The sequence below is a fragment of the Chrysochloris asiatica genome, unplaced genomic scaffold, assembly GCF_000296735.1.
Source record: "Chrysochloris asiatica unplaced genomic scaffold, ChrAsi1.0 scaffold00018, whole genome shotgun sequence".
NCBI classification, from domain to species: domain Eukaryota; kingdom Metazoa; phylum Chordata; class Mammalia; order Afrosoricida; family Chrysochloridae; genus Chrysochloris; species Chrysochloris asiatica.
The window spans coordinates 20,750,970-20,766,591 of NW_006408536.1; the positions used below are offsets into that span (position 1 = coordinate 20,750,970).

At 41.0% G+C, this 15,622-nt stretch overlaps 1 protein-coding gene across 1 annotated transcript in view; it reads left to right on the forward strand.

The window, feature by feature from the left end:
* Positions 1 to 14,947, forward strand: part of TMEM27 (transmembrane protein 27) — a 48,957-nt gene extending 34,010 nt beyond the window's left edge. Inside the window, exons 5-6 of the mRNA XM_006835689.1 lie at positions 8,045 to 8,239; positions 14,830 to 14,947. Coding sequence (XP_006835752.1) covers positions 8,045 to 8,239; positions 14,830 to 14,947 — 313 coding nt within the window. The remainder of the gene's footprint in view (positions 1 to 8,044; positions 8,240 to 14,829) is intronic.
* The last annotated feature ends 675 nt before the right edge of the window (positions 14,948 to 15,622 follow it).

Consider the following 15,622-nt stretch of genomic DNA (forward strand, 5'->3'; position numbering starts at 1 on the left):
CATGGGCGGTCCAGCCTGGAGCAGCTAGAAGAACAGAAGATACTTCTTGAAAGAAAGATCAACAGGAAAAATACAAAACCGACTGATTACTACAAGAACAAGCAAGTTGCTAGCCCAGTAGACATCAATGTAAGTGGTCGGGTCCCCTCAGAGCAAACCCCCTTCCAAGACTAAGACTCAATGGGAATACATGCTCTGATTGGTGACCACGTTCATCATCTATAAGTGGAAAAACAGCAATGAAACTGCGAGCTAAGCCCTACAATGTTCAATAGACTCCTGTGAACCCAGATGGAGACCTAGTTGGCCAACAGTGTGGCGAGAACTGGGGACTCTTGGGCCCAGAATCAGTGACATAGCCACAGAGGACTAGAGTGGAGAATGAAGCATCCAACTGGTAAGAAGAGAGGGCATATGCACAAGAACACCCACACTTGCAGACAATACCCACTTGACCTGGCTTCAATGACTGGATGATCAGAGCTCAACTAGAAGAAAGAAGAGGAAAAAAAGGGTAATCTGATACAATTTAATGAACTTGACCTACACCTGTGGATATAGTAGCTCAAAAGAGGGAACAAATCTTTGTAGCAAGGATCATTCCCACCCCCTCCATACACAGAGTAGACAGGGATGGACAACTTGGACATTGGCTACCCAAAGTTGGGGGGGGAGGCTACAAAGGCAAGAAGTGACTGGCTTACAAGATTTCAAGAGAAGCCTAGATCTAGATGGCATGGAGTAAGGTAGAATCCCCATTGAGTAGTATCCAATCTGTCTAGGTGGGGCTGATGAAAGGAAATGCGGATAGGTCTCTTGTGATACAATAGTGAATAATTGTTATCAGGACTGCTTGTGAGGGTTAGAAATATAAAGGTAGACATTTTGTAGCAAGGAGGGGAGTGATTAACTTTGCAGTCTAGGAGCGGAGGTCCCTGGGACCATCAAGGGGGAAGAGCAGAGAGCAGGACCCTACCCAGAGAAGCAGTGACGCCAGAGATGGAGGCAGAGACGATGACTTGGAGAGATGGAGCAGCTGGGGCCTCTAGACCCAGAGATGGAGAGGAGCTGTGTGCTGACGACTGGGGGGCAGGCTTGCAGGGTATACCCTTTAGTTGGTTGATGATGCATGGAGGGGATTGTAACCATGGCAATGAAACCATATATGATAGGTAAATGTAAAACTAATGTTCTCCCATGTAACTATCACATCATTCACAATAAAACCTTTAAAAAAAGAAAAAAGAAATGGATCACAGAGATCGATAGGCTAGGTGTCAGTTAGGTGAAATGGAGTGATTGGTATTGGCAATTTTGCATCTGACACTCATATGGTTTATTATGCTGAGAATGACCAATTGAAGAGGAATGGCATCGCATTCATCATCAAAAAGAACATTTCAAGATCTATCTTGAAGTATAAAGCTGTCTGCGATAGGATACTATCCATATGCTTACAAGAAAAACCAGTTAAGATCACTATTATTAAAATTTATGCACCAACCACTAAAGCCAGTAATAATGAAATTGAAGAATCCTACCAATTTCCTCAGTCTGAAGTTGATCAAACATGCAATCAAGATTCATTGAAATTACTGGAATGCAAAGGTTGGAAACAAAGAGGGAAGACCAGTGGTTAGAAAATATGGCCTTGGTAATAGAAACAATGCTGGAGATTTCATGATAAAATTTTTTCAAGATCAATGATTTATTCATTACAAATACTATTTTTTAAACAACAGAAAAGACAACACAGAAATCAAATTGAGTACATCTGTGGGAAGAAACAGTGGAAAAAGTCCATATCACCAGCCCAAACAAGGCCAGGGTCTGACTGTGGAACAGGCCATCAAATGCTCATACGCAAATTCAGGCTGAAGAACATGAAAACAAGTCCACGAGAGCCAAACTATGACCAGAATTTAGAGATCATCTCTAGAACAGATTTGATGCCTTACGCATTAATGACTGAAGATCAGAAGAGTTGTGAGATACCAAGAGCATCACACAGGAAGGAAGCTTTTGCTTTTGTCCTTAAGAAGATGAGAAAGAAGGAAAAGACCAAAATGGACGTCAGAAGAGACTTTGAGTGAACAGGAGAGTATGGAATAGAAACATTCTCAATCACTGATCAAGAGAAGGTTAAAAAATCAACCATCAGCTGGAAAATTGATGTTTTTAGTTTTCTGGGATTCTTAAGGGCCAGCGTTGAAGCCTGAAGTTCGGATTAGATGCAGAGGACTGCTATCCAAGGACATGACAATGTATGTCCACACACCTCTGCCCACATTATTAACCCTGCAGAAACTTCATTTTGAGGTGTTAAAGCATTCTTCCTATAGTCTTGATCTTGCTCCATCAGACTTTCACCCTAAAAGCAGTCCTTCGAGGATAAAGATTCACATCTGATGAAGAATTGAAGATAGCCATGCCTTGAAACTCAGCCTAAAACATTTTTAAATAAGGGCATAGAAAAGCTTGTCGAAAAAGGATGTATTTTTCTTTTCTAAAAGTTGATTAAAATAAATTCTACAGCCGGAGTGCAGATACATTTTGACTCACCCTTGTACCTTGTAAATTAAAAAATCTTTAAGATTTTAGGTGCATTGCAATAAATATTCAGGTTTGTAATTATACCTGTATGTATAATTAATTACTCAGAAATATTTTAAATTGTCTTTCTCATTTTAAATAATTTCTTCTTTTATGATCTACCAAATTACAATTGACAAAATGTACCTATTTAGTGAACATGGATTCCATTAGTGTGTAATGTTACCCAACTATTGCTTTCTTCTGGAGGAAATAATGGAGAACATTATTAAGCAGCTGCTTAACATCAGACTCCTGTTTCTAGAATTACAGTCTTAAAGCTGTCAGGGATTTTTGGGAGCAAGGATGATCCTTGATTATTCTGCTATGAAACACCCATTTTGTGAACAATTCAGCAGGTGAGGCAGGAGAATGCTTAATAATTATCAAAGAGAACTTAAATGGATTTGTTCTTTCTTTTCAGTTAGCAAGACATCTTGTTTTTCTACAAAATAAATGAATGAATTATATTTTTCTAATCTAAAAAAAAAAATGAAGAGACTCTGAAACTTAACACAGAGTTGCTAAGCAAATGGAAGAAATGAGGATGTAAAAGAGCTGAGCAGAAAAGTTCAAAGGTCAACTCAAGAAGACAAAGTCAAGCATTATCATGAAATGTGCAAAGACCTGGAGTTGGAAAACCAAAGGGAAGAACACACTCAGTATTTCTCAAGCTGTAAGAGCTGAAGAGAAAATTCAAGCCTCAACTTGTAATATTGAAGGGCAAGATATTGAATGATGCAGAAACCATCAAAAGAAGATGGAAAGAATACACAAAGTCACTGTACCAAAAAGAAATGAGTGATGTTCATCTATTTCAAGAGGTAGCACATGATCAGGAAGGAAGGAAGAAGTTCAAGGTGCACTGAAGGCCCAAGGTACACTGAAGGCATTGGCAAAGAACAAGGCTCCAGGAATCGATGGAATACCAAATGAAATCTTTCAACAAACTGATGCAGTACTGGAGGCACTCACACATTTATGCCAAGACATTTGGAAGACAGCTACCTGGCTAACATTCTAAAGAAAGATGACCCAACAGAATGCGAAAATCATTGGATAATATCATTAATATCAGATGCAAGTAAAATTTTGTGAAAGCTAATGAAAAAATGGCTGCAAAAGCACACTGACAGGGAATTGCCAGAGGTTCAAGCTAGATTCAGATGAGGATGTGGAATGAGGGATCTCATTGCTGACCTCCGATGGATCTTGGCTGAAAGCAGAGAATAACAGAAAGATGTTTACCTGTGCGTATGCAAAGGTTTTTGACTGTTTGGACCATGACAAGCTATGAACAACCTTGTGAAGAATGGGTATTTCAGAATACTTGAATGTGCTCATGAGAAGCCTGTACACAGACCAAAAGTCAGTCTTTCCAACCGAACAAGGGGACACTGAATGGTTTAAAATAAGGTAAGGTGTGCTCTAGGGTTGTTTTCTTTCACCGTAATTATTCGATCTATATGCTGAGCCATAATCCTACAAACTGAATTATATGAAGAAAAACATGGCATCAGATTTGGAAGAAGACTCATTAACAACCTGTGATATATAGATGATACATCCTTGTGTGCTGAAGTAGAAGAGGACTTAAATACCGACAAAAATCAAAGACCACATCCTTCAGTATGGATTGCACCTCAATGTAAAGAAAATTAAAATCCTCACCACTGGACCAATAAATAACATCATGATAAATGGAGAAAAGATTGAAGTTGCAAAGACGTCATTTTGCTGGGATCCACTATCAACACTCATAAAAGCAGCAGTCAAGAAATCAAACAAAATTGCATTAGGCAAATCTGCTGCACACGACCTATTTAAAGTGTTCAAGAGTAAAGATATCAGTTTGAGGACTAAGGTGCACCTGACCCAATCCGTGGTATTTTCAATAGCCTCATATGAATGTCGCTATGAGTCGGAACTGACTCCACGGCACATAACAACAAGAACAACATATGCATGTGAAAGTTGGACGATGAATAAGGAAGACTGTAGAAGAATTGATGCATTTGAGTTATAGTGTTGGGGGAAAATATTGAAAGTACCAAGGACTTCCAGAAGATCAAACAAATCTGTGTTGGAGGAAGTACAACCAGAATGCTCCTTAGAAGCCAGGATGGTAAGATTGTGACTCTCATACTTCAGACATATTATCAGGAAGGACCAGTCTCTAGAGAATGACATCATGCTTGGTGAAGTGGAAAGTCAGCAGAAAAGAGGAAGTCCCTCAACGACATGAATGGGCACAATGGCAGCAGTAATGGGCTCAATTGTAACAATGATTGTGAGGACGGCACAGGGCAGGGCAGTGTTTCATTCTGTTGTGTATAGGGTTGCTATGAGTTAGAACCGACTTGATGGCTCCTTCCAACAGTAACAACAAAGTAGCACATTAGTCTTTATAGTTTTCTAGAACTTGGGACTCCCAAACCACCATTTCTTTGGTTGGTTGATTGTGTGATATCAAGTCGGTTCTGACTCATAGCAATCCTGTATAGGGTTTTTTGGTTGGTTTTTGTTTTTTTTTTTATGTATAGGGTTTTTGAGGCTGCACATCTTTATGGAAGCAGAAAGTCTCATTCCTATGAGGACTAAGGTGCGCCTGACCCAATCCAGCCTTCAGTATGGATTGCACCTCAGTGTAAAGAAAATTTAAATCCTCACCACTGGACCAATTAATAACATCATGATAAATGGAGAAAAGATTGAAGTTGCAAAGACTTCATTTTGCTGGGATCCACTATCAACAATCATGAAAACAGCAGTCAAGTGACTGGTAGATTTGAACTGCTGACCTGCAGTTGACTGCCCAACTGATAACCCACTCCGGTACCAGGACTAGTCATATGGAACTGCTCATAGTTTATCAAGCAAGTTAAATTGTAGCATGGCTCTATTCCTATGCTCACGGGTACTCTTAGCCCTAGAACAGTCTCCTTGCCCACTTTTGTGTAATGAACTCCTATTTGTCCCTCAAAAAATAGCTCAAGAGTTGTCTCCTGAGGAAAGCTGCCCTGACTTTGCACCAGGATGTACTTGTCCACCCTCTTTGCCCCTGGTAGGCCAGGATTGGCCTCTCTCATAGAACATTTCCTACTGTGCTGTGATTGTGCACATCTTCATTCATCATCCCTCTAGCCTGGAAGCTCCATTGCATTTTAATTTCACTTGCTACCCCCAACACCTTGCGTGGTATCTGATACTTAGTCTGTTCAGGGAATGTTTGTTGAATTTATGAAAAAGAAAAGCATAAAACTGATGAAGAACTCACTTTTTTTTTTTTTTTTCAAGAGAACATCAGTTTCATATTCATCCTATCGTATTTCATTTCATTGCAATGATTACAATCCCCTCCATGCATCATAAAATAACCAAAGGATATACCCCACAGGCCCAACCCCCTGGCTGTCAACACACAGCCCCTCTCCCTCCCTGAGTCCCGTGCCCCCAGCCACTCCATCTGTCCACGCCATCATCTTTGTCTCCATCCCTGGCATCACTGCCTGTCTGGGTAGGGTCACGCTCTCCACTCTTCTCACTTGATGGTCCCAGGGACCTCTGCTCCTGGGCTGCAAAATCAATCACTCCCCTCCTTTTGTCAAAAAACATCTACCTCTACATTTCTGACCCTCACAGTCAGTCCTGATGGCAATTATTCACTATTGCACCACAAGAGTCTTATCCCCATTTCCTTTTGCCAGCCGGGTCCCAACAGATTGGAAATCATTCAGTGGAGGGTCTACCTACCCCTGCCCTGTCTGGAACTAGGCTCCCTCTTGAAAGCTTGTAAGCCAGTCACTTCTTGCCTCTATAGCCCCCCCCCTCCATTTTGGGTAACCATTGTATAATTAGCCCATTCCTATGTACCGAGGGGGTGGACGTGATCCTTGCTGTAAATATTTGTTTCCTTTTTGGAGCTACTACATCCATACATATAGATAAAGTTCATCAGATTGTAGTGGGTTACTCTTTTTTTTTTTTCTCCCCCTCTTCTTGCTTCTTCCAGCCATTGAAGCCAGGTCAAGTGGGTACTATCTGCAAGTATGGGTGAAGAACTCACTCCTGGCTTCATGTTTTCTTTTCTGATTTCAAATATCTATTCGTCTTAGGTTTATCACCTACTTTCTACATGTAATTTTATCTTTTAGGGCTACTGGTAGTTAAAACAAGTGAAATTAATTTTGTTGCTGTTGATGTTGAGAATATGCATAGCAAACCATACACCAATTCAACAGCTTCTACATGTTCAGTTCAGTGCCATGAAGTCTACTCTGGGTTGTGCAAGCATTCTCAGCCTTCTTTTGAAGTTCTTCTTCACCCAGTAACACAGACTCACTGTCCATTCAGCTGACTAACTGTCAAGTTGCTGTTGGCACTTCAATCCTACAGAGTTATTAAAAGAGCTCGAGGCAGATCATTTTTCAAATTAAGCTTTGTAAAATTGTTTGGTTTTAATACAACCTCAAGGAATATTTTGGATTTCATGTGTAAAGATCATCTCCGGGAAGTAGTGGCAGGGTTCATCTGGCTCCCATGGCTCCAGAAAGTCTGGAGTCCATGACCATTTGAAATTCTGTTCTACATTTTCCCTCTTTTGACTAGGGTTCTTCTATAGAATCTTTAGTTAAAATGTTCAGTAATGGTAGCTGGGAACCATCCAGTTCTTCTGGTCACATGGCAAAAAGGGGCAATTAGCCACACATTCCACACCCTCCTCCTATTCCTGACTCTCATACAGCCTCTGTTGCTCCAGGTGAATAGAGACCAGATGTTGTGCCTTGGATGGTTACGTGCAGTCTTTTAAGATCCCAGACATTACCCAACAAACTAGGAGGCAGAACAGAAGTACTAAACATGTTATTAGGCCAATTACTGGGATGTCATATGAAGCCACAACTCTAAACCTCTAAACCAAGGAGCCAAGATCCATGAGGTGTTTGGTTGTACCTAAGCAGCCTCAGTAGCTACCCTTGTTTTTAGGAGGTGGGCGGTCATTATTGCAAATATATCTAGCACACAATTTTTGCCAATTCAACTTTTTACGGGTGTGCAACTGATTGACAGCAATTATAATCAGCTGTGCAACTTTCTAGGGCTGTTGGTATGTAGATGAACTCCCTTAAATAGAGTTCTGTGATTCTTTCTAGAAGCTACCTCTCAGGAAAGAAAATGCAGTGGCCGAGCTCAAAGCTCAGGACTTCTGGTTGCTTCTAGGGCATTTGTAACAGTGGAGGGCAGCAGTGCATTGACTAGCACCTCTCTGGCTGGTAGCCACGGAAAAGAATATTGCAGCATGATTGCCTTTGCGGAACTTTCTAGTCAACCTAATGTCTTGTGCTAAGGACATACTTTGCTTATGGAGACATTCGTAATTCTGGAGGGCAGTCTCTCTACTTCCTGCTTCTAATGTTTGTTTTATTCGCTTTTAATTCTCATTGCACTTTAGAATGAATAGGGACCGGATCAACAATGCCTTCTTTTTGAATGACCAGACTTTGGAATTTTTAAAAATCCCGTCCACTCTTGCACCGCCCTCTGACCCAGCCACACCCATCTGGATCATTGTGTTTGGTGTGATATTTTGCATCGTCATCGTGGCAATCACGCTACTGATTTTGTCAGGGATCAGGCAGCGTAGAAGGTAAGAGATTTAAAAAGCATTCTTTCCCAATTCCTTCATGACTTGGAAAAATGAGAAGGTTTTCCCTTGGTTGAACATCATACCTTAAATTGAAACTTCTTTTTAAAAAGATGATTTAAAAAAAAAAATTATATCACTTATGCTCTTGTTTTTGGTCTCTTTTAGAGTCTAATGTCCCTTACACAACCGTGGCTACTTCCATCACCGTCTTTCTTTCTATTTTTTGTTACTGTTGTTAAGTGCCATGGAGTTCGTTCTGACTCATAGTGACCCTGTGTAGGGTTTCTGAGGAGTGGCTAGTGGGTTTGAACCACTAACCTTGTGGTTCAAACTGACCTTGCGGTCTAGCGTTTATCCTACAGTGCCACACCAGGACTCCAATGTTTAATGTCCAAACTAGTTTTTTTCACCCTCAGATTTAATTAACTCTCTTTCTTTTTCTTATATAAAAACCACTCTGTGGTGGCCACAGCTGGATCCCAGATCCACTGCATGGATATTCTAGTGGGGGTCTTTGCGAGATGCTCAGTGAATTACTGGTAAGGAGACTTGTGAGCATCAATCACCTCCTTACAGAGATCTGGGGTAAGAGAGCTGTAGGTCTTGGAAATGGCATCACAGGTGGCCTTGGCAAAATTGCTCAGGGTGGCAGCGCAGTAACTGGTCAAGGTATAGCAGTCATCAGTGCTGGTCATCATCAGCTGCTTCTTGGGCATGTGGGCTGAGATGATGCCCATGGGTGTGGGGAAGAGGTCAGTCACCTTGCCGGGAACATTGTGGAGCTATCTGATCTTGTTCCCCCAGTAGTCTCACTGCCTGGGAAGGATGAAGGACTTGGCCAGGAAGATGGCCCTATAGATGGTGGTAGCAACCTCTTTGGAGTACTTAATACCCAGGCCAATATGGCCAGTGTAGTCCTCGATGATGACAAAATTGACTGCCAGCATACTGCCTTTGCATTGGCATGATAATCAAAAACTTGTCCCTGAGGGATATTTCCGGGAAAAGTCAATGATTTCAGACTCCTTGGTAGACAGGATGAAGAGCTACATCTCTTCCAGGAACTTGATCTTCATATCTTTGACCAGGTAACCCAACTTGGTGACAGGGACCCAGTCCTTGTCTTTGTCCTTGGCCTTGGTCCCCACCCTGATCATGGCCGCAACTCTGGTTCAGTGGGCCACTGCCAAAGTCTCTGCAATCCAACCTGGAGTCTCTGGACCCCCCTACTGCACTGCCGTCATATGCCATTTGATGTTTTCTCAGAGAAGAAGCCAGACTTGACTTTAATATTAGTGTTGTGATTTTGTAAACTGGATATGCACAAGTACCCTAAGTAGGCTTTTTGGGTAGTTAGATTTCATCTTTGGTAGTCATTCACATGCAAACGCCAGCAGTCCCAAAGTTCTTTCCATGACTCACCCCCTTGGCCTGCCTTTTCTTGGCCCAGTGCCTGCAGACTGCCATCTTGTCCCATCCACCTCTGTCCCTTTGATGGACTCTCATCCCTCTAGTGCCTGTGCTCCTCAAAGCAGTCTTTGAGTCAACTCCCCGAATCAGAATCCTCTGGAAGACTTCCTTAACATGTAGGTTCCATGGCCCTACTGTTGACCCACTCAATTTGCATCTCGGAAGAAGATGCATTTTAATGAATATTTAGGTTATTCCAAATCGTGTAAAATTTGAGCGTTTCTAATTTAACTAATTTAACAAAGGAGCCCTGGAGGTACAGTGGTTATGAACTGGCCTGCCAACCGGAAGGAAACCCACCAGTTTGCTTGCATAAAGATTGACAGTGTCCCTGTGGGAGAGTTGTTGTGAGTTGGAATAATTCCACAGCAGTGGGCTTGTTTTGTAATATAGATTCCCACTCCCAGAGTTCATTTACTTGGATTCTAGAACCATTTGCAAACTTTGATGTCTAAACTACAAAGAGGCTTTTAAAAACTCGTGGAAAAATTCCGTATTGTTGTAAACTTTTTGAAAATCCCTCGTATTAAAAGTGTTCTAAGAGGGAGAGATATCACAGTCATGGGACAGGAAGAGAAGAGACAAGATTTCTCAGGACGATGAAAGGAAAAGGCACTTGTGTTTACAAGTACTTCTAATCCAGAAGGGAGCTGGGGCGAGTCCTCAACTCTTCACCTAATACTTTGATTCCTTTAAATCTTCCTTTCTGACACGGACAAAAAGGACTATTCTAGTAAGTGGGGATCATAGAGACATGCCTTGTTTATCAAAAGGGTTGGTGCCCACAGTGGACATGTGGGATATATTTGGCCGAGTGTTTCTCCTAGGGTTTATTACTTTCTGCATGTTTCATCCATTACTAGCAGAAGAGAATCATATTCAATCTTGGATTCTGTCTTTTTTATTTTTCACCATTGACAAGTGAAATGCTATGGAATGAAACTCGAAGATCAGGATCAAATTGTAGTTGCTCCCTTTCCTTGGTGACTTTGGCATAACTTGGTGCAAGGGGTCTGTTTGGTTTTTATTTTGAGACTATTAAGAAATATTTTCCTGTAAGATTTGAATATCTGTGCTGAGTATTTTTAAAATTTTGTACTAATCATGAGATGCTATGATTCTATCATTTTAATGATCATTTTGGTGTTGTGTGTTATGTGCTGTTGAGTTGATTTCAACTCGTAGTTACCCTATAGAACAGAGTAGAATGGCCTCATAGAGTTTCCAAGGCTGTAAATCTTTATGGAAGTAGCCTGTCACATCTTTCCCCCATGGAGCAGCTGGTGAGCTCAAATTGCTGACCTTCATTCCGTTCAAAGCCCAATGCTTAACCTATTGTGCCACCAGGGCGCCTTCCTAATGACTGTAATCTTAGTAGATTCACTTCATCTGCTTGGTTCTCAGTGTTCTCATTACAATGCAGGGTAGGAGTTAGAAGAATGGACTCTGGAAATAGACTGCTTAGATTCAAATTATTTATCTCGAAGGTTCCACCCTTGTCTATAATCCTTTAGTTTTGTTGCTATCAGGAAGCACGGGCAATGAATCCAGGAAACTGAGTTTGATAGAATATGGTTTGTGGGGCTAGAGTCACGTTGGTTAAATTTTGCTGTCTGTGCATAGATAACTTTTATGTATCTAGAGTTACTATGAGGTGTAGTGGAAATCAATGATTAACTTGGTGGGATAAAAAGAGATAAGACAGTAAGTAGAATGATTAGAGGGGTGCCCAGCACACAGTTAGCACTCAGTAAGTGTTGGCTGTTACTATTAGTTTATTATCCTTCCATTTGCTGGTTTTCCAGCTAGTTTGTGCTAGGCTCAGCTGTCTCTTTCCTCCTGAGTGGATTCTGCAATCACATAGTAATTGGGTGCATAGCATCTGTTGCCTTGGAGAAGTCACAACCTTGCCGGCACAAATTCATTTCTTGCTCATACTAGGAAAGCAGATGGACGAATCTCTTGTGTAAACCTGGCAAGCATCAATAATTAGCAAATAAAGTCAGGACAGTTAGGATAACCTTCTGAAGATAAATTGATTTGCTGTATTTTAAGTTTGATTCAATGTGTGATTGACTTCCCGCAGGCAAATTATTACTACAAAGATGAAGAGAGGGTACAGTTAGAAATAGGGAAAGCCCCCAAACTATGATTAAAACTCTTTTTGCAACCATGGAAAAGATAGAAGTTGTCTCCAAAACTTTTAGGTGTGAGGAAGATAGTCAATGAATAAGTCAAATAATCCAATTAGTAATCAAATAGGAATGAGCATAGTTTGTTGAGGTACAAAATCTTACAATCAGAAGACTGGGAAGAACCAAAGGGTCAGCTAAGTCACCATTCTGCCTCTATGCCGAAGGGTGCCCGTGGCATCTAAGAGCTGGCTATTTGAACTTGTTATTGAAGAAAGTTCTCAAGCAAAGGTTTTTTCCATGATATATTACACTGCTTATTCAGGGACTCGACGGCACTTGACAACAACTGGAGTGGAAAGTATGCAGTCACTGGAGCCTAAACTGATGTTGTTGTTGTGATGTGTCATGGAGTCGGTTCCGACTCATAGTGACACTGTACAGGGTTTCCAAGGCTGTAAATCTTTACGGGAGCACAAAGCCTCATCTTTCTCCCACGGAACATCTGGTAGTTTCGAACTTCTGACCTTGCGGTTCACAGCCCAGTTCATAACCACTACGCTACCAGAGCCCCTTAACTAAGTCAACTCAAATACCAGCTGTGTCCTTTAGTATGACGTTGGTCAAGTCACTTAACTTCCCTGAGTCTCAGTGTCTCCATCTGCAGAATAGGGATAATATCTCATGGGGCTTTCAGCAGAATGGCATAAGATAAAGTTGTAAAAAGTGCCTGGCATGTTATTGTTAAGTATTGTAAAGTTGGTTCCGATTAATAGCGATCCTATGTCCAACAGACAAAACATGGCCTGGTTCTGCGCCATCTTCAAAATGTTGCAGCCACTGTGTCAGTCCATCTTGGTGAGGGCCTTCCTCTTGTTCACTTTACCAAGCATGATCTCCTTCTCCAGGGACAATATGTCCAAAGTAGGAGAGATGAAGTCTCGCCATCTTTGCTTTTAAGGAGCCTTCTGGTTGTACTTCTTTCAAGACAGATTGGTTTTTTCTTCTGGTAGTTCATGGTATATTTAATATTCTTTGCCACCACCATAATTCAAATACATTTGTCAGTTTATTGTACTGTGGTGGCTTGTGTTGTTGCTGTGGTGCCAGAAGCTATGCCATTAGTATTTCAAATACCAGTAGGGTCGCCCATGGTGAATAGTGTCAGCAGAGCTTCCAGATAAAGATAGACTAGGAAGAAAGACCTGGAGATCTGTTTCTGGAAAAAAAAAAACAATGAAAAGCTTATGGATATCAGTGAAACTTGGCATGTTGTATATACTAGATTAATAATAATACATACTATTCTCTAAGATCCGCTTCGGGAGCACAGTGACTCCATACAATAGGCACTGGACTGCAAACCACGTTATCAGCTGTTCGAGCCCACCAACGGCTCCATGAGAGAACTATGAGGCTTTCTGCTCTTGCAATGATTTACAGCCTGGGAAACCCTATTCAGGGTGGCTGTGAGTCAGAACCAACCTGACAACACTTAACAACAACAACATTAGCTTAACTCATTGCTGTGCTTAAGGCTTGTTGGAAAAGGGTTTATTTGCTACTCAGATATTGCTACCACATTATAGAAAAGTCTCCACAAGTCATGAATTCATTGCTTGGGCTTTTATTAGTTAATAAACATCTATTTTTAAATGTGAACATTCTTGTGACACCTGCTGGTCACTATAATAGTGATATTAAAACAAATACCATGATATGTATTGTTGTTGTTGTTAAGTGATGTGGAGTCGGTTCCGACTCATAGCGACCCTGTATGAGTTTCCGAGGAGGGGCTGGTGAGTTTGAACTGCCGATTTTGTGGTTCAAACAAACTTGCAGTCCAATGCCACACCAAGACTCTGATATGTATTGTAGAATTTGCCCATTTCCGTGGTATAAATACTTCTATCTTGGCTGAAAAAATGCTGAATATTTAACAGCTCTCTCTAGTCTGTAGCAGCCAACTTCAGCTTATCATTAAAATTGCCACTTCCTTGTGAAATTATTTGAGAAGCCTCCCTATTACCATCTGGTTGAAAACACCTGTTTGTGGAAAAGAGAAATTTGTTAGAGGAAAATCTTGGAAAAGTAATTTTTTACTTTGGGGAAGCATTTAAGGTGCTGAGCTTGAGGGAAGGCAACCAAGATGAATTTATCTACTTAATAATAGTGTCTACAGTAGATCTGTGTCTAACTCCAGTCCAGAAACAGATGTCGTGTTATCTGGCTAGCTTTGATTGATGGTGATGATGATGGTGATGATGGTGATGGTAGTGATGATGGTGATGGCAAAAATGGTGATGATGATGGTGATGATGGTGATGTGTTTTTTAGTATAAAAAGCACTAGATCAAAACTCCTAGTCTTGGTTTCCAACCCCAGGCCCTGGTATTTATTGCCTGTGTGATCTTGAGTAGGTCATATATGGGAAATGAGAATTATAATGATAAGAATACCAAATAAGAAAACATACTTTGTTATTGTTATTGTTAAGTGCCTTAGAGTCGGTTCCAACTCATAGCGACCCTGTATAGGGTTTCCAAGGAGCACAGAACTTGTGGTTCAAACCAACCTTGCAGTCCAGTGCTTTATTCCACAGCGCCACACCCGGACTCCACCACGGACACAGTAGCATTGATTTATGAGTACAGTACATAAATAGGCTATTAGAATAGGTCTTAGGAAGGGACCTTACCAATTCTCTAAATCCATCTTCTAGAAACCCAAACCTAGAGACTTCAAAATATTTTATATCTTTATTGAGTATCTATTCTGTGATAGAAGCTCTAGGAAGTACCATGGAAGAAATGAACATACATACTATATGGCTGGTTCTTCTTTACAAGGAGATTATGACTTGGTTGTTGGTAACAAAGCCAAGTCGGGTACTCAGTATATAAAACCCCAGCTAATGCTCACAGCTAAGTGGAGTCCATGAATTCATTTGGTTTATTTCTGACTCTACTTCTATTTCCTGAAGGTCAGAAGTAATAGAGGTCCATCTGAATCTTTACAAATCTTGCTTTTTACACAAGAGAATGGGGTCCATCCAATATTTTTCTCTGCTGAAGCTTCACATTCTTATCAAGTCTTAGTTAAATAAATTGTCTTGAAAATAGAAGTGTAAATGAAATCACATTTAACATCAGATTGAATCATTGTGGGGTTTTGTTGTGGTTGTTATTTTACTGTTCTTAAATAAACCCACAAACTGATCCTCAGAAACGCTATACAGGGTCACTATGAGTCAGAATCTAGTTGGTGACATTTAACAATAAGAAGCTGGATTGCCAATTCTTTCTCCTACAGAGACTTTGGGTGGCTTTGAACCCGTAGCTTTTAGGTTAGCAGGCCAGCACTTGACCATTGCTCCAGATCTGCTGGACCCAAAGATCCTGGCCTTATTGTACAGCAGTGTGCCCTCAGATTGTTCTCCTAACACTGGCTTTTCCCCTCGAACCTTCTAGACCGATTATGAGAATAGACTCAATTCCCCAATAATTGATTCTGTCCTGTTTGAAAAATCAGCACAGAACTTTTCTTCCTTTGCTATTTTTCTGGCTATTCTTGTGTCTTGGATTTTCAGTTAAACCTTGTTCGAAGGCAGACAGAAATTCTCTTTCAACTTTGAACACCACTCCTTTAACTCTATCAATTTCTGGTCTTCAATACCCCCTCCCTCCGAGGGCCATCTGACACTTCAGTTTGGGTCCTCATTTGCTCCCCTTCCGTCTGGATTTATGAGTGAAATGCACTTCCCTCACTCCTAGGCGCCAGG